The sequence below is a fragment of the Dysidea avara genome, chromosome 2, assembly GCF_963678975.1.
Source record: "Dysidea avara chromosome 2, odDysAvar1.4, whole genome shotgun sequence".
Lineage (NCBI taxonomy): Eukaryota > Metazoa > Porifera > Demospongiae > Dictyoceratida > Dysideidae > Dysidea > Dysidea avara.
The window spans coordinates 44,209,268-44,236,403 of record NC_089273.1 but is presented as its reverse complement, the minus strand read 5'-3'; the positions used below and the strand labels follow the sequence as shown (position 1 = coordinate 44,236,403).

General features: G+C 36.8%; 1 protein-coding gene and 1 long non-coding RNA gene across 2 annotated transcripts in view; one reads left to right on the top strand and one right to left on the bottom strand.

The window, feature by feature from the left end:
- The window catches only part of LOC136247441 (uncharacterized), a 248,238-nt gene extending 241,090 nt beyond the window's left edge, over positions 1–7,148 (bottom strand). Inside the window, exon 1 of the mRNA XM_066039160.1 lies at positions 6,045–7,148. Coding sequence (XP_065895232.1) covers positions 6,045–6,080 — 36 coding nt within the window. The 5' untranslated portion in view covers positions 6,081–7,148. The remainder of the gene's footprint in view (positions 1–6,044) is intronic.
- A 4,729-nt stretch (positions 7,149–11,877) lies between these two features.
- LOC136245565 (uncharacterized) lies at positions 11,878–17,489 on the top strand. The gene is made up of 4 exons (XR_010695940.1): positions 11,878–12,248; positions 13,974–14,345; positions 16,142–16,834; positions 17,358–17,489. It is a non-coding gene; the product is annotated as an uncharacterized lncRNA (long non-coding RNA).
- The last annotated feature ends 9,647 nt before the right edge of the window (positions 17,490–27,136 follow it).

Genomic DNA, 27,136 nt, shown 5'->3' with positions numbered 1-27,136 from the left:
CTCTCTACAAGTTGATTTGTGTGTAGCTGATCTTTCTACAGGTTGATTTGTTGTAGCCGATCTCTCTACAGGGTAATTTGTTTGTAACTGAACTCTGTACAAGGTGCTTTTTTGTAGGTGATCTCACTGCAGGTTGATTTGTTTGTAGCTGAACTCACTAAAGGGTGATTTGCTTGTAGCTGAACTGCTTACATTGTGTCTAGTTTCTAGCTGATCTCTCTAGAGGGTGATTTGTTTGTAGCTAATCTCTCTAAAAGTTGATTTGAGTGTAGCTGATCTCTCTGCAGGTTGATTTGTTTTAGCTGAACTCTCTACAGGCTGATTTACTTGTAGCTGAACTCCTTATTTGTGTCTAGTTTCTAGCTGATCTCTCTACAGGTTGATTTGTTTGCAGCCGATCTCTCTACAGGGTAATTTGTTTGTAGCTGAACTCTCTATAAGGTGATTTGTTTGTAGCTGAACTCTCTACATGGTGGTTTCGTTGTTGCTGAACTCTCTACAGGGTGTTTTGCTTGTAACTGAACTCTCTACAGGGTGATTTGTTTCTAGCTTATCTCTCTACAGGTTGATTTGTGTGTAACTGGTCTCTCTACAAGCTGATTTGTTTGTAGCTGATCTCTCTGCAGGTTGATTTGTTTGTAGCTGATCTCTCTACAAGTTGATTTGTTTGTTGCTGATCACTCTAAAAGTTGATTTGTTTGTAGCTGAACTCTCTGCAAAGTGTTTTGTTTGTAGCTGACCTCTCTTCAGGGTGATTTGTTTCTCTCTACAGGGTGATTTTTTGTAGCTGACCTCTCTTCAGGGTGATTTGTTTCTAGCTGATTGCTCTACAGGTTGATTTGTTTGTAGATGAACTCTCTACAGGGTAATTTGCTTGTAGCTGAACTCCTTACATTGTGTCTAGTTTGTAGCTGATCTGTCTACAGGGTGATTTGTTTGTAGCTGATCTCTATACAAGCTGATTTGTGTGTAGCTGATCTCTCTGCAGGGTGATTTGTTTGTAGCCGATCTCTCTACAAGGTAATTTGTTTGTAGCTGAACTATCTATAGGGTGATTTGTTTCTAGCTTATCTCTCTACAGTTTGATTTGTGTGTAACTGATCTCTCTACAAGCTGATTTGTTTGTAGCTGATCTCTCTGCTGGTTGATTTGTTTCTAGATGATCTCTCTACAGGTTGATTTGTTTGTTGCTGATCGCTCTAAAGGTTGATTTGTTTGTAGCTGAACTCTCTGCAAAGTGTTTTGTTTGTAGTTGATCTCTCTACAAGATGATTTTTTGTAGCTGACCTCTCTTCAGGGTGATTTGTTTCTAGCTGATATCTCTACAGGGTGATCTTTTGTAGCTGACCTCTCTTCAGGGTGATTTGTTTCTAGCTGATCGCTCTACAGGTTGGTTTGTTTGTAGCTGAAATCTCTACAGGGTGATTTGCTTGTAGCTGAACTCCTTACATTGTGTCTTGTTTCTAGCTGATCTCTCTACAGGGTGATTTGTTTGTAGCTGATCTCTCTACAAGTTGATTTGTGTGTAGCTGATCTCTCTGCAAGTTGATTTGTTTTAGCTGAACTCTCTACAGGGTGATTTACTTGTAGCTGAACTCCTTACATTGTGTCTAGTTTCTAGCTGATCTCTCTACAGGGTAATTTGTTTGTAGCTGAACTCTCTATAAGGCAATTTGTTTGTAGCTGATCTCTCTGCAGGTTGATTTGTTTTAGCTGAACTCTCTACAGGGTGATTTGCTTGTAGCTGAACTCTCTATAAGGTGATTTGTTTGTAGCTGATCTCTCTGCAGGTTGATTTGTTTTAGCTGAACTCTCTACAGGGTGATTTGATTGCAGCTGAACTCCTTACATTGTGTCTAGTTTCTAGCTGATGTCTCTACAGGGTGATTTTTTTATAGCTGATCTCTCTACAAGTTGATTTGTGTGTAGCTGATCTCTCTGCAGGTTGATTTGTTTGTAGAAGATCTCTCTACAGGGTAATTTGTTTGTAGCTGAACTCTCTATAAGATGATTTGTTTGTAGCTGATCTCTCCGCAGGTTGATCTGTTATAGCTGAACTCTCTACAGGGTGATTGCTTGTAGCTGAACTCCTTACATTGTGTCTAGTTTCTAGTTGATGTCTCTACAGGGTGATTTTTTGTAGCTGAACTCTCTACAGGGTGATTTGTTTCTAGCTTATCTCTCTACAGGTAGATTTGTGTTGATTTGTTCATTGCTGATTGCTCTAAAGGTTGATTTGTTGTAGCTGAACACTCTGCAAAGTGTTTTATTTGTAGCTGATCTCTCTACAGGGTAATTTGTTTGTAGCTGAACTCTCTCCACAGTGACTTGTGTGTAACTGAATTCTGTGTAGCTGAATTCTCTAGAGAGTGACTTAATTGTAGCTGAATTCTCTACAGGGTGCATGACTTGTTTATAGCTGAACTTTCTTCAGTGTGACTTATAATGTTCTGAATCTCTATAGTGATATATTTGCTTAACTCTCCACATGGTGACTTGCTTCTTGCTGAACTGTCTATAAGATTAACTGTTTGCAGCTGAACTTCCTACAGAATAACTTGTGATGTAATGAATTTCTTTAATGGAGTAAATAAATTAGCCGAATGCTCTATTAGGGTGACTGTTCTACTAGTAAAATTACTTCTGACAGTGAAGCCCATCTCAATCAACTCACTGTGCAATGCAAATTTTTGGATTCTGCTAGGTTAGAAACTAGCTGCAGAACATGGAATAAGTTAATGACTGGATTTCACCCTGGGCAACTTTCTTTCTTGTTGAGAGCATCCTCGGACACTCTGCCTACTGCTGTTAACCTGCGTCGCTGGCACATACAGTGTGGAGCCAAGTGTACCCTTTGTGACTCTAACCGGCCAACTATACCGCTCATATTTTAGGTGGTTGCCCAATAGCACTATCCCAACAAAGGTACACCTATAGACATAATCAAGTACTGTTCACTTTAATTTCTCAGTTAATTACTCTCTTTTCTGATTGCCAGATGGTCAGTGTCTATGCGGACCTGCAGGGACATCGTTTTAATGACTCTCCTCCTGAAACCATCCCCTCCAATGTCTTAGTCACTCCTTACAGACCCGATGTTGTCATCTATAACAGACACTCTGCATCGATGGGCATTATAGAGCTTACATGTCCATTGGACTCAATACATCATTTGGAGTCTGCACACAACCGCAAACTTTATAAACCTGAGTATGTACAGCTTTTGGCTGAATTGGATCGTTTGAAGATTCCTCACTGCTACAGAACTGTGGAAGTCAGTGTTTTGGGCCATTTTCAACCTAGTTCTATTGCTGCAATTAAGGATGTGATAAATTTTACCCAGCAAGTATCCCTATTTTCCAAGGGAAGTGCTAGAAATCTTTTGTTCAAGATGGCCAGTGCCTCAATTTCTGCTTCACAGAGAATATTTTATGGTAGGAACTCTAAAGAATGGACAATCAACCCGGACTGTTTTTAATCTGTATATAATTTAAGCTGTAACTTTAGTTTTGTACTTAAATATAATTTTTTTTTTCCTTGCCATGCCCACTGCTGTCCACTGTTGGTCAGACATGTGGTCGCATGTTGTCCGAGGACACATAACACAATATATAATTTGTTTGTAATCATGCATGTTTTCTCATCAATTATTAGTGATGGTTCTCTCTCTGTCGATCTCGCATTTGCTACACGGAGTTGGCTTTAGAATCATAACTCAGTGGTTTGTAATCCGATTTTTCTGTACTACTGCAAGGACTTTCTATGAAGATTATTCCAGCTATACACCGATTTTCAGCTCATTGCTCTAAGCGGTTTGCCTAGTAGGCGTGAAAACTAATACCTTTTTATTCGTAAAAATCGATCGCGTAATTGTGACACAGGTTGGGCTTTGTGTCATATCTCCATGGTCTTTATCTCGATTCCTTTGAAACCACCAAAAGGCACTCCTACGATGGTTACTCCATCTACTTAGCAATTTTTAACTCATTCCATGAAGCGGTTTACCCTGTAGGCGTGACAACAAATCGATCTTGTTTTATGCGAATAATCGGTCATAACTCCTGAACCATTCATCGAATTTGTACCAAATTTGATGCTAGGATTCGCCTTTGGACTCTCTTCTGTGTGCCAAATTTCATGGCGATCGGAGTACGCGTTTGCTTGTTATAGCAATTTTTGCAAGTGTGCGAAAAGACGAAGAAGAAAATAAAACCAAGAAAAAAAAAAACTTTGGCAGCTCGTATCTAGGAAATGGCTAGAGCGATTTCCTTCAAAATTTGGAATGTAGACTCCCCTGGCTGGCGGACAACTGTGTAGCAAGATTGGTTCCAATCGGATAAGTGATCACTGAGATACAAAGGTGTGAAAATGACGTTTTCGTTCTTCCTGTCAATATACTCACAGGTGTGGCTCGCCGGCTTCTTGGGCCGCACGACACACTACCGTGTGTCTTGATATAATGTGTGTGCATGTGTGTGTGTGTGTTGAACATCAGAGAACCAAGGAATAGAAGCAATTCTAGAATTGTTTTCAAAGATGTTTTACTGCTATAAACTGACCTGATATACCATGTAGCTACTATTCCAAAATTCATTCAAACATGCACACATGCACGTACACACACACACACACACACACACACACACACACACACACACACACACACACACACACACACACACACACACACACACACACACACATACACACACACCCACAGACCACACATACACAAACGCACACACACACACACACACACATAATTATGCAAACACACGCACACATACACAGACTACACACACACATGCACGCAAACACACACAGATGCACGCAAACACACACAGATGCACGCAAACACACACACACTTATCTCACTGATTTCAAGGCATTAACTAGTACTAGAAGTAATAGAAATAAATGCATTATTATATAGATTTCATTGCAATGCAATGCTGTCAAGTTTATGTATCAGCTACAAACAATTCTTACTTTGTCTGTTTGATTAACACAAAACAAAATATAAATACATGCAATGTCACAACACTTGTAATTGTGGTATACAGCTAATAACAAAAGGTAGCTAATAATCTACAAAAGGCTAAGCATGAAATAAGACATGATGTAAGCACGATTTAAGGTGACATTGTGTATGCACAATAATATTATTGCAATGACTTCTAAAACAATTAGTTTTTAATCTTATTTATTACTTTAATGAAGGAATCATGATAGTAATTAAATTCATCATCAGTGTCTGGCTTTTGCTACAATAAATGTTTAAAAAATACAGGTGAAAATTAACAATGCTCTGCTGTTTCTATTTGACTGTTGAATACAATTCAGTAGTTAAAAAACTATTTTCCTTAACCTAAATAGTGAGAGAATGGGTATTTGCTACTTATGGTGGAAACTAAACAAATATGGTTTGTGCACAAATAATATTTTGTTTGGTGTCAACGTGTTGGAAGCATGTATACTTTGTAAGGGCTTTAAGGACAAAGTAGTAGTGGAGTGGACAGTCTGAAGGGGGTGCATGCTCCTCCAGGGAATGTTTTTATAGCTGTGACAACTGTCATAGTGACATTATGTGACATCATTGAATCTGGAAGCAATGTTTAAATATTAGTGAAGTAAAAGGGACAAAATTATTAAGTATGCTACAGACTAGGCTTGGCTTGGTAGACTTCATAACTGTTGATCTTTAATCAAGTTTTAGGACAATTTTATGTTTAATCATGAAAGGTACTTATGACTAGTAATTAGAACTTTTAATCTAATTGTTATATTCTATAATCTTGAGGTTTGTTTTTACCACATTAGGCTGTACATTTTTTGGTGCAGAGGTTACTATTTCAGTCCAACTTTACAACTAGTCTAATCACGGTGTACAATAATAGCCAAAGGTCACTTACAAGTAATAATTTAATCACAACTTTCCCCCCTTTAGCCCCTGAAACGAATTAATGTTGGTAATATAATTGCTGGAGTACAGTTGCATAGTTTATTAGTAGCAATGCATGTTATAATTTTTATTGGCTACTTACAGTACACATATAGTAGCATTCTTCCTGCTTTATCATCAATAACACTGTCCACAAAGTCTCTCATCGGTATTTCATTGCTATCTTTGGTAGTGTCTGGTTTAGGTGGTCTACAATGTTCAGTAATTTTCTTGATTGTACTTTTATAAAGGTACATTTTCATCATCAGAAAAGCTACTAGTGGTAGTAAGACTAAAATGATAGTGAATGTTAACAATAAATCACAGGGGCGGATCCAGACTTTTAAAAAGGGGGGTTACACTTTGGAATTGCAACTTCAACCTGGCTGTAAGTTGAAGACCAAAAAAAAAAAAAGGTCATCACCTGCTAACAATAGCTACCCTCACCATAGATGCCCTCACCAACTATATTTCCTTATTTATAACAGATACATAGCTTGCTACACTGCTCCTCAGACTACTGTGACTGCTCTATTAGAGTATCTCAATTTGACTGCTCTATTAGAGTATCTCGAGTAAGAGAGGCTGTTTCAAAAGGGGAGTTCCATGGAATCCCCCTGGATCCGCCCCTGAATCAGGATCAAAACTGTCAACAAGTGGTATCATTGAAACCACAATCAACAATTGTAAGATCAAGCCATCAAACATGTTTAGTATTCTTCTTGCATATGGCTTTAGCGTTACATATATCAAGGACAATACATAGTTGACAGTGATCAACAGATACTGGGTGGAACTATCATTAGATGAATTCACAATGATTACCGCAATAACCACAAGTCGACATATCATGTAATAAGCTGCAAAACTACGAAACTTATCTTTGTAACATCCGTGAAACTGATCCAGTAATGGTTTTATCCTAGTAAAGTTAATCCTGTGATTAAGGAATGGTTCAAGTAGAAGCAGAAGTGGTAGACCAATCACAATCACTAGTGTACATAATATTGCTATGATAACATATGGTAGATGACGACCATGAAAATACTCTATGTCAAGTGACAGGTAAGTGTAAACCATATCCACATTATCAAATGTCAGTGATCTCAATAACAATAATGAAGCTGTGGCCACAGAAGTGTATAATAATAAGAGAAGATAGCATATAACATGGATAATGCCCCTGCTGACAAATGCTGAAATCCTGTAAGATACCCTTGCTAACAAGCAAATTATTCCTACAATGAAGGTGACTGCTAGTGGATGTACATAATGAATAAATTGTTGGTCAATTCCACTTATATTCCTTACAAAGCAAAGTTGTCCTAGAAATTGTGGAGTAATCTTTGCTATACTGGAAATTATGCTTACAGTTGTAAACAATCCTGTTGAGATGTATAAACGTTCACTTAAATCCCAGCATGATTGTATGTCATAATAAACACTAGTATAACTATGACTATCCAGTATATCATTGATAATGTGACTACCAGTGATGTCTGCCCTGTTGAACACTTTTTAACACTTACACAGTCTACAGAACCAAATGGTAGAGTGTAGCCTTCCTCACAACTACCACAAGCAGTACCAGATCTGTGTGAAAGACACTGATTTACTCTTACTGGTAAAAGTTGGCAAAATTTATTATTAAGTAGTTTTACAACATGTAAAGTTACAATAATTATTAGGACAAATGGTCACTGTAGTTCTACCATCAACCACACCAAACCAATAACCTTCCTTGATGATTGATATGCTATCAATACAGGATATGATGTCATTATCACTGTAGCATATACACCTTTGTGTTGTGTTATTGTTATCATAGTGGAAACCAGGGTAACATGGTGATAATTCAACTATTACTTGCACAGAAACTGTTTTCAGGTCTGACTGATTACCTGAGTGTGAAGCAAAACTCATTAAAATGTTTTCTGCTTTTGTAACTTTGTCTCCTGTTAAACTAAGTCCTTTCAGTACATCACATGATATTAGCACATGATCTGAGTCAGCAATATGGTGAGGTTGATCAGAACTGCGTACTGAAAACTGTGTTACAACAGCTTGTTTATTGTAATAGTCCCAGACACAACCATTGACTGCAATTTTCTGACCAAGCATTATATTCCTTACAATATAAGTCTCACAGTTTGTGTGATCATCATTACCAATACATATAGCTGGCTCAAATAATACTAGTTTATTTGGAGAAGTAGAGACGTATTCAACAAACTGCCTTTGTCTACTAAATGTTACAGCAGTACCTATTATTATACTGTTATTTACACACAGATCATCACATGAGGATGGTACATGTACATAGATATTGTTGCCAAATAAGCAGTGTTGCTGTAGACACCAATTCCTGTTGTATTAACATTCATGGCACTATTAGCATCCTGTGACAATTCAGCATAATAATATATAGCTCCACAATATCGATCAGCAATGTTACCATCTTGTCCTATAACTGAATAGTTATCACTAAGGTGTAAGGCACCGCCATTTTCTGTAGCTGCATTGTAAGTGAGTGTAGCTACAGAGAAGTCTTCAAATGTGATGGATGATGATTTACTAGTATGTATAGCTCCTCCATATAGGGCAATGTTTTTGCTTATTATCAAATGTGATTTCCCTTTAAATATCGCAGTAGAATTATCAATAGATATTGCTCCACCATACCTTAAAGCTGTGTTGTCAATGAATGTCACTAAAGTATTTCCATCAAATATTATACTGGACTGAGTTTTACACTGTATAGCTCCTCCAACAATAGCATTATTGTTAGTAAATGTTAGCAGTGAACTTCTTGTGATTAATAGTTTAGAAGTATCTCTGGTGCCTATAGCTCCACCTTCCCCCACTGCACTGTTGTCACTGAATGTTATATTTGAGTTTTCAATAAAATAGGATTTTGCTGTGGTTGTTACAATGAACTGCTCCTCCCTCTCCTATGCTAGCTTTATTCTTTTGGAATGTAACTGTAGAGCTTTTCATAAATGATATATTTGAATAATGAACTACAGTTAATGCACCTCCATATCAATTAGCAATGTTCATACTAAATGTTGTTATTGAGAAATCATCAAATGTTACTCTACTGTTAGTATGAGAATGGATAGCTCCTCCACACCTGGCAGTGTTGTTTATAAATGATACAAAAGAATTTTCATGAAACAGAACATTAGAATAATCTCCATTGTGATATACTACTGTAAATACAGTATACAGCTCCTCCATCAATTGCATTATTGACAGTAAATATTAATAGAGAACTACTTCCGATTGATAGTTTAGAATAAGCACTGGTGCTTACAGCTCCTCCTTCTACTGCACTATTGCCACTAAATGTCACATCTGCATCACCATCAAACAAGAGGCCACAATGATTGTGACAACTAATAGCTCCTCCCACACCTGTGGTAGCTTTATTCTTCTTGAATATAATTGTTGAGATTCCTTGAAATAATATGTGTGCCACATGTCAATTGAAAGCTCCTCCATGTGTAGCAGTGTTTTCAGTAAATGGTACTATGGAGTCTTCATCAAACAAGGCTCTATTGTTAGGAAAGCCAAAAATGGCTCCTCCTTCTTCTGCAGTATTGTTTGTAAACGATACAATTGCATATCCCTGAAATGTGACAAAAGACTTTGATCTAGTGTATACAGCTCCTCCATGTTGTACTGCACTATTGTTATAAAACTTCACTATTATGTTTTCATGGAATAATATAACATTATTTGAGTTACTGTACACAGCTCCACCATGTAACCTAGCAGTATTGTGATAAAACTTTACCTTAGAATTTCCTTTAAATGTCAGATTAGAACTATCAGTTGATAATGCTCCACCATATTGTACTGCTGTATTGTTGTAAAATTTTACTGTTGAGTTTTCTTGGAAGGATACGATACTATTGCTAGTACAGTACACAGCTCCTCCATCAGTAGCAGTATTGTTAGTGAGTATCACTAAGTGATCTACCTCTGATTGACAGTTTAGAATTATCTATGGTGTCTAAAGCTCCACCTTTTACTACACTGTTGTCACTGAATGTTACATTTGAATCATCATTAACTAAGATGTTACAATGTATAGTACAATGAACAGCTCCTCCTTCATTGGTGGCTTTATTATTTTTGAATGTGATTGTTGAGTTTCCCATAATTGACAGCAATTATCAGCCTGAGTGAAACAGCACAAAAAAATCTAACAACTTATCAGTCTAGTACTGTTGATAATCACATAGTAAACATTGCTAACCTGAAGTGATTATCTCCCAAGTCTTGTTTTCAGACATTTGAGCAAGTGTGCATGCACATGTACGCACAAGGCCACTGATTCGAGACATAAAAAATTGCAACGCACCACTGCAACGTCTCCTTACTGTTTCTCTATATTAGTAGTGCCACTATTACTTTGAAGAATAGTCCACAACAATTATTATCAACAACCAAAAGTGTTGATGATGTAACCTTACCAACAATAGTGCAAAAGGGACTGGTTATCCCTGTTCCATTCACTTAAGGACATGACCACTACAGGATAAGTGCAGGGGATACTAAAATACTTGACAGAAGTACAAAGTGCACAGAAAGCAGGATGTGATCAGATCTGCAAAAATCTCACATGTTAACACAAACCTGCTTTTACAGTAAAATGCACTAAATGCAATTGGCAAAATATTTATGAAATAGAAGAAAATCATAAATTTTTGGGGTCACTATTCAGTGAACTGGACTACTGCGCTGGCACATTTTTTTAATTTTTGCACATTATATGGTTGGATTCATTGAGCTTTGCCAGTTAGCCCACCATTAAACAATGAATACAGACAATGAAATGTACAAATTTGATTTTGCTACTGTTCAGTTATGCTCAATACAACACTTACTCCTTACCCTGTAATGCTGCTATGTGACAGTGATAGTTAATCAGCATTCCAGTTGATGGTAATATCCTTAGAGCAAGCTTAATGAGCAAGCTGTGTAGTCTTTTGTGGTAGCTACTGTATGTATAGGGTCTTATCACTGGCACTTATAATTTCTAATCATTAAGCTCCTGTGTTGAATAGCCACGAAAGACTACACAGCTCGTTCGTTGAGCTTGTTCTTCATCAACTGGAAAGATTTTCGCTGATCAACTATCACTGTCACATAGCAGCATTACAGGGTAAGGATTAAGTGCTGTATTGAACCTCATGCTGTATAGCAGCATAACTAAACAGCAGTAAAATAATTAAAAGACACTTTTTGTATATTACATTGTCTGTATTCAGTGTTTAATAGTGGGCTGCAGGCTACCAAATGGCCATTAACTGGAGAGACTCAATATCCGTTTCTAACACATATTTACGCTCATGCTAAGTCTAGCATGACATTTAACCCTTATCACCAAGCTCCAACCTACTGCTTCTAAACTGCTATAACTTACAAAACACAAATTATTCACTTTAGAACAAGGAATTAGAGTCAGTACTAGACTGGTTTCACTCAGGCTATTTTTTGCACTTTAACATTACATAATGGCCTTGTGGTTGCCATTGTGTAAACAACAATTACAGACTTATAATCAGCGGCGGAGGAAGTAGTTGATATGAGGGGGGGCTGGGCTGACCCAGACTTATTTCTATAGTTTGGTAAGGTGAGACCAAAAAAAAAAAAAAAAAAAAAAAGGTCACAACCAACTGATAAGAGCTTTCCACCTCACCAGCTACCATTTCTAGCTGATAAACTACATAAAAATCCTTACGTAGCTCGCTACACACTGACTACTTTATTAGAGTGACTGCTCTATTAGAGTATCTCGATCTTTATCACGGTTTTCAGCTCCACTCCAAGAAAGATTATTTCGGTGTGATATCATTCTGAGGGGAGGCTAAGCCCCCCTCAGCAGACCGAGGGGGGCTTTAACCCCCTAGCCCCCCCCCTTTCCGCCGCCTATGCTTATAATGACATAACAAACGTCACTAATCTGTTGACAGTTGAAGTGATTGTCTCCAAGTCTGGTTTTCAGATGTTTGAGCAAGTGCACATGTACACATACACACAAAGCTATTGCATACAAAAGTAGCAACACGTCTATATGTAATCTGTTTTCTTACTGTTTCTCTTCATTAGTAGTACCACTGTGATGATGTTACCTTACCCGAAATAGTGCACAAGGAACCAGTTATCCCTGTTTTTGTTCATTTAAGAGCATGACCACTACAGGATAAGTGCAGGAGCTACTAAAACACTCTACAGAAGCTACAGAGTGCTTAGAGATTGATGCTACAGGCAATACCACCATATGGCAGTTGTTGTGGTGAGTGGGTAATGCAAACCTTTGCACATTTTAAAATTAATTTTTACTGCAATCTGACAAGTGCTTAACCGCAATCACTTCCTTTCCATTCCCCAGTGTAAACAAGGTAGACAAAACAGCATTGATGACATGCGTGATCAGCATGAAGAGCACATGCTGTACACACAAATGATTTAACCATGTCTACATCAAAATGTATGTAAGGACACCTTACTACTTAAACTTTGTACATACCTATGTATTTCAAACTTTAGTAACTTATAACTCCTCACACTCTATTACATTTAAGCTTTAATAAATCTCTCGATGCAAGTTACAGAATCTAGGGTACATAAATACCATATGGCATTTATGAGATCAGTGGTAGTTGGTGCCCAAATGGTTTTGTAGTCACATCAGCACAGAGAAAACAAGCTCATTTATTGGATGTAGTGCACAAAAATTACAGCACAGTTACTTTTTCCCTGCAACATTCAGTAAATTAGAAAATCAACAGCATCATTAGTTTCAAGGTTTCGTATTATATGGGTTGAAGTTATACCACCAAACGTACTGTATAGATTTTGTACTGAGATCAGAACATTAATTGTAAAACTGGAAATGTCGTTGCAATAAGTACCTACGGCTTGAGATATGTTTGCATTGATATACATACCAAACGACATATTCCTTAGCTGTGTTCACATGCTGATCAAGCACTTATTTACCTGACTCAACACATGTAGAGTAGCATAAAAGGAGTAAAGAAATGTTGTATGAGCATCGCAGTTATTTTGAGGAGACAACAATTCACCTTGCTATCATGATGATGCTCATCACAACTGTTCTACTATTAGTAATGATGGTTGCCCTGTTGCATGCAACTTTGCGCTGTGTAAAGATTTTAAAGCACAATTTTCACTGATGGAAGACTGTTGATTGACCTTTCCAGTGTTCCCTAAATTATGGGATATCTACTTAATTATGGTTTTTAAAGTACATCATTGAAAAATTTTAATCCTTTATATTTTGAAAACTGCTAATCTATTTAACTGTCTATAATTATAGTATGTACGTACATCACAAAAAGTTTATGATAACAGAATTACCTCAGCAGTATCTTCTGACATGAGTTACATGACACCAAAATTTAGCATCACCTTGCCACTAGCACTTACTTTGGAGAGGAACATTTGACATCAGTTGTTTGTCTACAAACATCACACAATAGGTGATTTGGAACTGGAACCTCCAAATTCAAATAAGGGTCATCCCCTAATGATGGTAGTACAAAGAAAAATTGTGTTAAATAGTTTTTGCTTTGAGTAAAAAAATATTGTGGGTACAGATTGTCCATAAATTTTTTACTCGAAAATAGTTTTAATAGTTTCTTCAACTGCAGCAGGTTTCTCGAGCTTTAATCATCAGAAGTTGATTCTCTTTCTTTTTGTGCAGATACTACTGTAGTGATGTAGTACTATGACATTATAGCATGTGGCAAAATAAAGAATCTGTATAAGATTAACACACTACAACAGAGAGGATGCAAGCAAAATTAATACTAAACATTTGAACATGAAATTCAACTTGGTATCCAAAAATCTGTTTGCATTTGTGGCTAGGAAAATTGATAGATGAATGCTTTGCTGTGCCCATCACTGGCCCAGTCGCATGTAGCTAGCATAAAAATTAATTAGTAACGTACTATAACAGCAGCAATAATTATCATTAATTTCATACATGTAGGAGACTTGGCTAATGATGTGGCACTGATGATGTAAGACCCACCATATGGCAGTACATACTATTAAGGTGGGTGGGTGGAATATGTGGAGCAGTGGAGGGATTGACCACTAGCCTATTAACTGTGAGAAAATAAAGAAAAGCAAGCCTCCAGCAGCCATGTAAACACAGCTATTTCCATCAAGTAAACCAGCACTAAGATGCCTATTAACCACTGCACTTGAGTCTGTGCAGGTAAACATGCCTGTGGCAGAACTAATAGCTTGCAGGAGATGTGTAGATAGGGGGCGTGATCTTAAAGTTACACAATTCTGACATCACTAAGTAACCTGTGCTCTCACCACTTGGCTATTTTGTATTGGGAAAGTTTTACCAGTAAGTTTATAGTAGAGGAGTGCATAGTTCTATTATATGTATACATTGATGAATGCATAGCAACACATTGGATTGATTTGTAATGCACCTATCATTTGTAAACCCCACTACTGGATAAATAGGGGAAGTGTGGATGCGGGATTATAGAGGGAAACCGTGACTTTTGTCTCAGTGAATTAAACTTAACTCACGTATTCATGAGTACAAACTAGCCATGTAGGCTACAACCCATACAAACTTGTACACGTAATATAAATCATATGGCAGGAATTAGTGGGAGAATCAGAGATTATATAGACAAACCCCTATCCCCAGCAGTGGGCATTGCTTTTGCAGATTGTCTATATAAACCCAACCTAAGCCCAACACTGGAAGGGAAGTAGGGACTTAACATCGATAGGTACATTGTCATCATAATACAGATGAACCTCTCTAATCCAACACCTGCGTAATCCAGAATCCTCTCTAATCCAACCAAAATGTCATTTACCAACACTTTTGGAAAACAACCTCTGTAATCTGAGACCTTTGTACTTCACAATCCAACACAAAATTTGATTACCTATAGAATTGAAAATACAGTGTTTTCAACCTTTGTAATCTGACAGTGAATAATAGCAGCATTAAAACGATCACAGAAAATATTAATTGGTTGACTATACTGGCAAATTCTAAAATTAATTCATATTTAAAACATTGTGTGATCCATTTTACCTGTAATTTACTGCATAATTTGACATAATTGTAAATTTTTGAATCACAGAGGTGACTTGATAATCCAACAACCTCCTTAATCCGGCAAACTTTATGCTGGCTCCCATTAAGCATTGGATTAGAGAAGCACATCAAGACATTTTGGAAATTTGCTATTTTCAGTGTATGACAAAAATAACAGCTGTTACAGACGTGTCCAATACATTTGCATTGGAAAAACTATTAAAAATAAAATTAATTATTGTATACTGCTCACCTCGACTCTGTTTAGTATATTTTTTATTGCACTAGTGAATATTAGCACTTCATAAAGAGCTCTTTGAGTGCACAACTTCCAATTTTTTTTATATCCTCTCAGCATTTATTTACAGTGTCCGAAGAATGGGTTACCAAAGTTTCAGCCAAGAGCAGTTTTGGAATTACAATAGGAACAGCAAAGAAATTAATTTGTACAGGGACTACGCTAAAAATAAACTACCATTAATCAGCAGGAATTCACAGCCATACCTCCTTTTGAAATGGTTCAGAGTTGGGATTTGGCTTAAAATGTTCACCATGAATTTAAAAATCACCAAGGTATAGTTTTTAGCCCTGTAGTCACTAGTGCATACACATACTGTATATAAAGGAATTTTAAACGAATAAAAATATTAATGACAATCTTGTTTATGTCTACATAAGCAAATTAACACACATGACATGCATGACTCTATGACTATTTATTTTGTATTTGATAAAATTTGTCACTTTTGAAGCTCCCTAATGTGTGCCATATTACAAGGTAGTCGGATATCATGATTTTACAAGTGGGCAAAAAGAAATGAGAAACTAAGAAGTAATTTTTTGAGAGCTCATGGCTACTTAATGTGGAGAGCATTCCCACAAAAATTGCCCTATTTGTAATAAAAATAGTCTTCAGGTCAGTATAAAAGTGGTGTTATTGTTTCCACTGTTAACACCAAAATTTCGGTGTGCACTAGCTTCTAGAGCCATTGTCTTGTGGCCACCTGAGTTATATATATATCATAATTAGCATGCAATATTTCAGTTAATTTGATTGTTTTCATTTTCTCCACAATTAGGTGACAGTAGTAAAAAGGAGAGCTCATTTCTTCAATAATAACACCAGTTAATGATGACATCACCACCTCATTATTACCATCTAACTACCATGGATCAAGTCTTAGGGGTGCATCCAGGGTTCCATGGTACCCCTTTGAAAGAACCTCTCTTACTCAAGATATACTCTAATAGAGCAGTCAAGATCGAGCTACTCTAATAGAGCAGTCATAGTATTCTTAAGGGAAGCAGTGTATTATAGCAAGCTATGTGTGGAGTTATAAAAAAGGAAATATAGTTGGTGAGGGGATCTATGGTGAGGGGCAGCTATTGTCAGCAGATGATTTTTTATTTGTTCTTCAACTTACAGCTAGGCTGAAGTTGCAATTCCAGAGTGGAAGTACCCTTTTAAAAAGTCTGGATCCATCCCTGGTCTTGAACCATTTAGTCCTCTAGTCACTTCAGTAGCAGCTAACAGTCCTATATTACAAGTTGTTGATTGTGATAAAGCTGACCCACTGTAGCACAATCTCTCACAGGATCAAGTACTGTTGTGTGTTGCTATCACGTTAATGGCAGCAGCGGCAATCACATTGTAAATGTTCTTATTGGTGAATACCTTCACTCACCTGGCATGACACATTATGATGATTATTGTGAAATATCTGCTTGTGTGTATGTACTGTTATTATGGAAGAAGTTTACTTCCCTTTTAGGTTAGTGACTGTGGTGATTATGTTGTTGGTGTATTATACTGCATAATATTATACTAATGATAATGGTGTGTAGTACATTACCATGTAGTCTAATAGAGTATCTAAAACCACCATGCATGGAATATAACTCACACATTGCTTATCACACAATGTTTCTAGCTATAAAGATAAACCACACAAAAACAGCCAAGCTGTAAAAAAATGGTGCGGCCTTAAAAAGCTTGGGTGAAAAAAGTTGTGAAATCAAAGGTGGCGGCCAAGAAATGGCTGCAATGATGTTAATACTAATAAATTTTAACAATGCACACAGCCATCATTAAAGTTTTTTAGCATTAGCATCATTGCAGCCATTTCTTGGCCACCACCTTTGATTTCACAACTTCTTTTAAAGGTGCACCATTTTTTCACAGTTCGGCTATTTTTGTGTGGATTTCACTCCTTTATATACTTTATAAGGCCCCAAAACCAGCTTATGGCTGACTTTGAGGTTTGTTTTTACTCACATTTCTTCTTTTCTATGTAGATACAATGATGATTATTGAAGACAGACTTATAAATGTATTTCATTGCATAATTTATTTCAGTATTTGATAATATTGTTGTAATACTGTAATGGAGTACACACACAGAGGTGTGTGTGTGTGTGTGCGTGTGTGTGTGTGTTTGTGTATAAATGCATCAAGACTTCATTGCTAGTCATGATAAATTATTTACAATTAATAAGACAGCTTTGCATTGCTAACTTTTTGTCATGTAAAAAATTATTAAATTTGGTGTGGATAATCTAACACTAACTGCAGAATGTTGAGTAGTTACAAACACAAATTTGACATTTCTTTACTTGGAATTTGCATATGTGTAAGGTGTGTGTGTGTGTGTGTGTGTGTGTGTGTGTGTGTGTGTGTGTGTGTGTGTGTGTGTGTGTGTATGTGTAAAAGGTGCGTGTGTACTTGTGTGTATGTTTGTGTGTACAAATGTATCAAGACTTCATTGCTAGTCATGATGTTTACAATTATTAGGATAGTTATGGATTCCTAACTTTTTGTCACATAAAAAGATTTTACCAAATCTGGTGTGGATAATTTAACACTAACTGCAGAATGTTGAGTAGTTACAAACACAAACTTGACAACGTCTTTACTTGGAATTTGCTAGTTCTAACTAACAGGCAGGCCAAATATGTAGGTATCAGAATTTATTCTCATACAAAGATAATAGTCATATAGCAACTGCTAGCATAAAAATTTTAGACCAAATTGACTCTCTGTGTGTGTATGTGTGAGGTGTGTGTGTTTGTGTGTGAGTTAGTGAGTGAGTGAGTGAGTGAGTGAGTGAGTGAGAGAGTGAGTGTGAAAGAGAGAGAACAACTTAAAGTGTAAAATCTATTCCCAACCAAGTCTGCCATTTTTTTACACTGTATTGTATCACACACAAACTAATCACTTAGTAAGACTACCATTTTGATTAATCAAACATGTGAATGCATCAAGTTAAAATCAGGAATTATTCACACCCAACAGTTTTTCTCTTTATTTAATAATATCACTACACAAGGCATTAGCTATACATAGTATTAAGTTTTGATGCAATTGTAATGTAATAATTGATGGCATCATGTAAAATTTTGACTGCGTACATATTTTTATTGAAATTGTTTATCAAAATACAAATGGCAGCAACTTTCATATGCTATAGTGCACAGACTTGAAATAAAGTTCAACAGATTTGCTACATCATTTACAGCAAGATGCCATTTGGTTTTTGCTGATAGGACCAACCATTCCAAAGGTATGAATATCTGAAAATAATGTATGCAAGTCGAGGTAATGAAGGACAAATTAATTTCAAGAACTTGTTCTTGGGATTTCTAAAACGTGTTTTATTCCTGAAATTTACTTGATGCATTCACACATGTTTGCAGTAAGCTATTACTGATGTGAATCTTAACACATGTACAGGTTTTGTACTGTTGTTGCAGAGTCACAAATTATGCAGTGTACACACACATTAAATTCCATCAGAGGTATATATGCTGGATTATACCCTCTTCAAACTTTATATATATACAGGATGTGTGTGTGGTGTAGTGTGTGTATAAATGCATCAGGATTTAGTGGTAGTCAATGTTTGCAATTATTAGGAGTGTTATGGATTCCTCACTGTTTGGTCACATAAAACTATTCTATCAAGTCCAAAAGTGATTTAAGACTAACTGCAAAATATTGAGTAGTCACAAACACAAACTTCACAATTTCTTTCCTTGGAATTTGATAGTCCCAACCAACCAGTCCAAATATGTAGACATCAAGGATGTGATTAGTGTCATATCATAAAGATGACTGTCATAGCTACTACTAGCATGGAAATTTTATTCTAATTCTGAGTCTGTGTGTGTGTTTGTGTGTGTGTGTGCGTGCGTGCGTGTGTGTGTTGTGTGTGTTGTGTGTGTGTGTGTGTGTGTGTGTGTGTGTGTGTGTGTGTGTGTGTGTGTGTGTGTGTGTGTGTGTGTGTGTGTGTGTGTATGGTGTGTGTGTATGGTGTGTGTTTGATGTGTGCCTGTGCGTGCGCGTGTGTGTGAGTGAGTGAGTAAGTGATTGAGTGAATGAGTGAGAGAGATAGAGAGAGAGAGAGAGAGAGAGAGAGAGAGAGAGAGAGAGAGAGAGAGAGAGAGAGAGAGAGAGAGAGAGAGAGAGAGAGAGAGAGAGCTAGGTAGTAATATGTATACACCAATGAAGTCTGCAATTTTTATTGTCCAGTGTATATAGACTACACAATATTATTACATCACACACAAACCAGAAACTCAGTTAAGACTATCTTTTTGGTATGTATATAAATAGGAAATTAATCAATCTAATTATGTGAACTTCAGCACAGATTACTATTGTGAAGTTTAACATAACCTGACTTTGTATAGCTAAATATGAGATGCAGTTTACCTTGTAGGTGTTGCTTGTACAATTTTCAAAATTCAAATCAAATTTGGAACAGTACTGCAAAGGAGTTTCCACAGCAAGACTGGTTAATTTCTGATTGGGAGCTATCGGGCTTTGAAAGCGTGAAACAATGTTTTCTTTTTGTGGCGTTTTCTTGTTTCCTGTAAAATACGCACTTGTCTGTTGCATGTCCAAACTAGCTGTACTTGGCCGCATGATACACTGTTGTATATCATGATCAAAAGTGACCTTGCCACAAAAGAAAATTGTACAGGAAATGCTGAGTAGTAAACTAGGTGCTCTCCCCATACACAAATGAGAATGTTATAAACTATTGATCATATCTAGCTGCAGTGATATTTCAACAAAGACCACTGTCAGTCTCTGTCCAAAGTGTCAATAAACTTCAACTTTTTAAAGTTTATACTGAATGGCATGCAATTTAAGTGTTAACTAATGATCCTATAGTTAGCTACCATAATGTGCATGAGTATCTAACAAGTCTTAGATCTAGTTGTCACGAACTGACTCTAGTAATAGTAGTAGTAGTACTGACACTGTACATGTAATTTAGTTGGTTATGCGTATGCATATACTTTAGTATGTACTGTATGCTATTTTTTGGCAATGAGTAGTGTGTGACATGTTGTCCAGCATCCATGTAGTCACCAGTCCCATTTTTTGTGAATCTGTTGTACCATACATGACATTGGGGCTGTGACCAGGATTGGTCTCCACAGGCATTGTGGTACTGAGGCATCTAGTAATATGGTACCTGTCAAGAACAAACAAATTCACTGGTAGACCATTTCTTTTCTATTTTTTCTTAGATGGAGGGAATGGGCAAGTTGAATGGATTTCACAAGGCATACTGGGCCCCTTTAATGTACATTATGGAAAGATGGAGGAATTAGACCTGATGCAGCATGCTACTGAATAGTTTAGTTATATCACATTATATTGATCAGTTAAATCACAGGCAGAATCACTGCAACAATACTACTTTGATGTGAAGATACAGTCAATGATTGAAGGAGCTGATGATCCTAAATGAGACATTTTTGAGATGATAGAGATTTAAGATATGGGAAGGTAACACTCTTGAAATTTTATTTACAGAACAGCAGCCATTTTCACCAGCTACACTGTCCTAAATTCCATCACAGTCATTTCTTGGCCTCCACCTTGGATTCTAGATCTTTTTTTATCCTGGCCATTTTGGGTGCCGCACTCTTTTTTTACAGCTTGGCTGTTTTGGTTTAGATATATATAGGCATGCACACTTGTGCAGCTACACTGTATGTAATCTCAGTAAGTCAAGTACAGAGTGGTAAACAACAACATTGTTGCTCTGGTGTGAAATTAATAATTATACTAAGTAGTAATGATATAAAATGAACGTTTCAACATGAATAGATTGGATACTTATTAACATAATTAAGACATTGGTTACCCTTGCAGAGACTAAGTCAAAATGTCAGTGGCAAAGTGAACCTACAAGAAGCAAATTTGCTTGAGAATGGATGCTATCATTGTAATATATATGCATTTAAAAATAGGTTTTATTACACCCAGATTGTTTGAAGTATCAATAAAAACTGTGTAAATGTAGCTAACTAGGAAATCATTAATGTTGAAGTTGTATTTTACTGCAGCTTGTAAAGCAGTCAGTAATTTTTTTATCTGTGATATACAAAAACTGATGATGAAGCTGCTCATTCTTGTGATTCCATAGTGATTCCATCATTGAGATTTAAGACTGATTGTTTAAAAACTAAATGCGGTATTTTATTACACATGCTAAACAATAATATATACAATGTACCAGGGGCGGAGAATAGTGCTCAAAAGTTGGAGGGCATGTCTTGTGGGTTGGCTATAAGTTACAAAGTGTTTTAAAATCATTAACCGTACCTTAGTGTGCTTTGCACTCTAGCATGCAAAGCACGCCAATACTAAGGGAGTCTGGGGGAAATGCATCGCAGGAAAAGTTTGAGATACGGATGCTTTGAGATTGAATATGAGAGCATTTTCAGTTAGTAGGGTCAAAAACAGTGGTTTCATGACCAACCTCTGGCTAACAAAATTTGATGGTTTATTATTGTATTTTAGGGTATTTTAAACAAAATGAGCTCCCATGCCGCTTTTGAAAGTCCAGGGAAAATTCTGTAGAGCCAAAAATCCAAAATGGCTACCAATCGACATGTGCAAAAATAAAGTAAAGAAAAAAAATTCAACAAAGATACTTATTAGACTAATTTGGGGTCAAGGAATCCATTTTTTACAGTATTTTTGTGATTGGATGTTCTATTAATGTAAAATTTAAACAATTTGCTCAATATGCATATAAATGGTGTGTTTAGTCTAACTCTAGGGTCATCCAATGACTTGATGATTTAGATTCAGTACCAAAATCAGATGTAGCTTCAGATTCAGACTCTGAATTGGCCTCATACATAGTCAGAGTCATAGCCATCCTGTTGAATTGATGGGACTGGAAGTGAAATTGAAAGGGCAGGTTTTGTGTGGCACATGGGTCTGCAACAGCTGTTCACCAATTCCCAACCATGACCTATAGGAGAGAGGTGTCTCCTACTCTCCTCAGATAAAGGTAGCACTGACTGTAGGCCCAAAAGTTGGCATGTTTGATATGCTGGTCTAGACTGTGTTCATCAGGAAACAAACATATCACAGATTTCTTGTTGAGTCTATTCCACTTGGTTGCATTGGTTAGATTCAGAGAGGAACTTTGTATATCTCCATAGAATAGATGTAGTGAATAACAAATTAAAGGACTTCAAGACATCATCACTCAGCGGAAGGCCTTCCCCACACTATGAGATGAGGTTACATGCCTCAGTACTTTTTGACAATTTCTCATAGAGTGACACTTTGCTGTACCCAAACAAAAAACAGCTGTTGGCCTCACAGCCATTCAACACACGGAAAGATATAAAACATTTTACAAAATCTGCAGTACACATGTCTCCACAGAAAATAACTGCTTTTTTTATACAACGAATACCTGGAATGTCATGTGAAATAGCTGCAGCCTGAATGTACACATCTGTGTCTTCTGCATCACCACTATATATGGGATTGCTGTAATCAGATAATCTTAGAGCTGCATAAACAGGTAGCTTAATAGTGTCAGCCTCACTCGATCTGGCTGAAGCTCAAGCTGTCTTTGGTGTCACCAGTTGACAGTACTCACCCACTGAGTAGACTAGTTCCTGACTGATGGACTTAGACAGTTGTAAGTCTAGTTCAGACTTTTGGCATTGAACAGTGTTAGGCATTCTTCAGATATACGATGTTTCATGAGCTCAAGGGGAGACAGCAGACCACTGACATCAAAAAGGTTGACAACGGATGCTAGTGCCCTGCTTTCCATTTCTTCTTGTTTCATTTTAATGCCTCCAGAGACTCTTCTTAATGGAATCTGCCAACGTGAGATGCGAATTACGTTTTATGCAATCATTGATGGATTTTTGTTTTGAATACATGCACTCATCGATAAATTTTTTTAGCAGGATGTACCCATCTTGCTTGGCCCTCTCAGGTGTAACTGGAATAACTGATTGTAAGGTTTGTAGAACAGGTGATGCTGAGTCAAATTGAAAGCAATCAAACTCCTTGAAGCATGATGTATAGCTTGTTCAACTTTGTACACATGCTGGAGCAAATTCCTTACGCTTTTGAAAGAGTTGCTTTCTATTCACCTGAATGTGAAGAGCAGCTTGAATTCGACTAATGTTGTTGACATTTTTGGTATCAGCCATTAAATACCCCTCATTGTGAAGAATTGACAGCCAGCTAGCTTTCATTTTTGAATCCTTGACCTGTCATAGACTGAGCAAAGTTTGAGGTTTCTTCTCAATATTTAGAATCTGGTAACCAACATGCATAGTCGGTCTGGTCGTAGACAACAATCATTTCCTGCAGTGAGATGAGATACTATTCTATACATGTGTGTATAGCATATACATTCATCATCAGTATTGCTACCATTGACTTAAAATCGATCCAGTAGTGACCATATCTGACACTTCCAGATCCTGAAACATGTTGCAGATCAGACTACCTATGGCTGCATCATTATCAAGCTAGTTTTTCTAGAACAGAAACAAGGCACTCTTGGGAGTTTGACATTGGATCATGGAGAACAGCAAGTTGAGTGTTTGTAAAAGCATCAAGCTCTAAACCAGTTATTCAGTAGAAGATACATGAGTGTCTCATACATTAGAGAGAAAGACATTGCAGGGCATGCCTACAGTGCTTTTCTCTCAAAGTTTGATAAAACTGAACCCTCAGCTATGCATAACTTCAGCAGCAACCAGAACGTCAGCCATACCACTTCTCTTGTAGCACTTGCAGGTAGCATAAATCATACAGCTTTAAGTATGATAAGGACAGTTTAAGTTTCTAAGTCAGCTAACTCATGAATCAGCAATGCAAGTCTGTGCAGGTAATAGTCAGTTAACTCTGTCAGGGGGTGTGCACTGTTAAGGTATTACATACTTTGTAGCTGAAAGAACAATGCTTTATGCTAATCAGTGAATGCGTGTTTAAACAGCTTTGTTCCAGCAGTTACCAAACTTGAATTTCTTGAATAATGGAACATCCAATCACTCAAAAACGGATTCCATGACCCCAAAATTAGTCCAAAAAGACCTTTTATTCGAATTTGTTAATTACTTTATTTTTGCACATGTTGGCTAGTAGCCATTTTGGATCTTTGGCTCTACCGAACTTTCCCCGAACTTTTAAAAGTGGTGTGGGAGCTCATTTTGTTCAAACTACCCTAAAATACAATGTGAAACCATCAAACTTTATAAGCCAGACATTGGTCACGAAACCACTGTTTTTTACCCTTCCTATATACCCTATATGTGTTTACATCATCTGTTATCGGATTGATCTCTGGCTCAGGTTGGTCCATCTCCTGAGAATGGTAGACCATGTCGTGTACTTCACATAGTCTCGTTGTTACTGGACTACTGACAAATTGTTTCAGAAATGCGATGTCACTTGACTCTACAAAAGACTTTGTCTGCAAAATGTCTAGTGCAGAACTCAGCTCCTCAAACACTCCTTTAACTGGACCCTCATGAAGGTCCTCCTGTGCATTATCATCCAGGTCACCCATGGCAACTGTTACCTGGACACAATCCTACAATTATTCCACTAATCCTTGCAGACCAGTTCTGCTGGATCACTCACACACCAACCTAGTTGAACGACGGGACTCCTACTAAGTGGAACATGTGTACTTGAATAGGATACTCCTATGAAATGACTATCATTGAGACAGTGTACAATTAGATACATCAGTAAATGAAGGCATTTCAAATAGACTCATGCTGTTGATTATATATACTAATACCATACCTGTTTCACTGCCCATACAAAAGTCTCAATAGTAGCAGTGAAATTTATCCCGTATTTCACTGACAGCAGTGAAAAAGTTGTAATTGCAATTTCATTGGCTAGAATTTATGTTAACAATGTAGCGCCAATTAGTGTCGACGCGTGTTTAGTACATAGTGACAAATTGCCGTACATAGCAATGCTAATGCACAGCATGCGTATATGCAGGAGTATGGTATTAACTGGGAATAGCATGGGTAGCAGTGAAATTTGGGATAAATACCACTCTTGTTGTATTGGAAATGGTAAATTTCTCTCGGCTTCGCCTCGTGAAATTTATCCCCATTTCCAATACAACACTCGTGATATTTATCCCAAATTTCACTGCTACCCATGCTATTACTAGTACATATAGATATAAGTGTTAGTGAAGACATATTGAATTAATTGCATATAGCAGGGCAAACTTATAATGATTCCGCTGAATGTTCTATTATAGCAGTTAGATGACTGCTCTATTAGAGTATATCGATCTCGTGCACTCCCAGCACTGATTCATGCAGCGTTCCATGCTTACATAACCTTTAGCACAAACTCCAGTAAATAGACTAAAATAGTCATATTGTTGAGAGTAGCATGGGCGTATCCAGGATTTTTCTGAGGGAATTTCCAGATTTGGTAGTGAGTTATTGATACAGGAGTCTGGGGTAAATTCCCCAGCTGCTGACAGATTTTGCACATCAAATGCTCAAAATTTACTAGTCCATGCTCTATGGATACTACAGAGTATATTAATGTCTTCCTTGGTTGCTTAGCTCTGTCCCTTTATGGTTTTAATATGGTAGGTGATTCAAGAAGGTGTATATTTAAATTCTCCTAAAAGAACTCAAAATTTATTGTTTCAAGTATTTATATTATTTTTAAACCTTCTATCATAACCATTATGAATGTTCTATTAGAGTACAGTTAGACTGCTCTATTAGAATACATCTGACTGCTCTATTACAATATCTCAATCTTTATTAACATTTGTATAGTTAAATTCATACTCTAATGTTTTCTCTTTTAAGTCAGTTCCTACATGCTGTAGTTCTGCTCTATTCCCATATCTTCATGTATATTTGTCAATACAGCCAGCTATGATGGTTTAGTGTTCTTGCTGCAAGTGCACAAGTTCAAATTTTGAAAGTAGAGCCCGTACTTCAGCCACTATTTTGTAATTGCTTGTTAGCTATTACTGTCCACTAAGCTTCACTATTGTTTTATCTTAGTACTATATAGGTTGGGTTAATCACTGACTTGATGTGGTGAATGCTAGCACTTTAAGTTGGTAAGGAAACCAAACACAAGTTGCTACACAACAAATTTGTATATATATATGTATATATATATATATATCGCTTGTTAGATCCCAATTAACGTTTTACTCAACACTATGGAAACCATACCTATTAAAATATATCAGACAACTAGAACAGTTTCAGCATCACACAACGAAATACATATTGAATGACTTTACCAGCAACTATAAATCTCCATTACTTGAGCTCAAAATTTTTCCTTTAATGTATGTTTTGGACATCTGTGACATAATGTTTTTTTATCAAAAGCCTATAAGCCCTACTAATGCACTTAATATCACTGACTATAATAAATTCACTTCAGGAAACACATGATTAGGATCTAGCTAGCTATAAATTGCAACACATAAGAAATACCAATGTTTCCAGCATCAACTTCTATTTCAGCAAACTTCCTCGTATATGGAATGTTTTACTGATAATAAATTACACTTTTAACCTACCTATTATCAAGTACAAACTTACACACTTTCTTTGGAATCATTTTGAACACAATTTTGATCCTGACAATGCATGCACTTTTTCTTTTGTTTGTCCCTGTTGTAATTGTAATAAGTCTCCCAAAACCTCCCAACTTTGATCACCTGTAACCCTTGCTTTAATGAGTTTATATAATATAAGTAACTATAACTAAT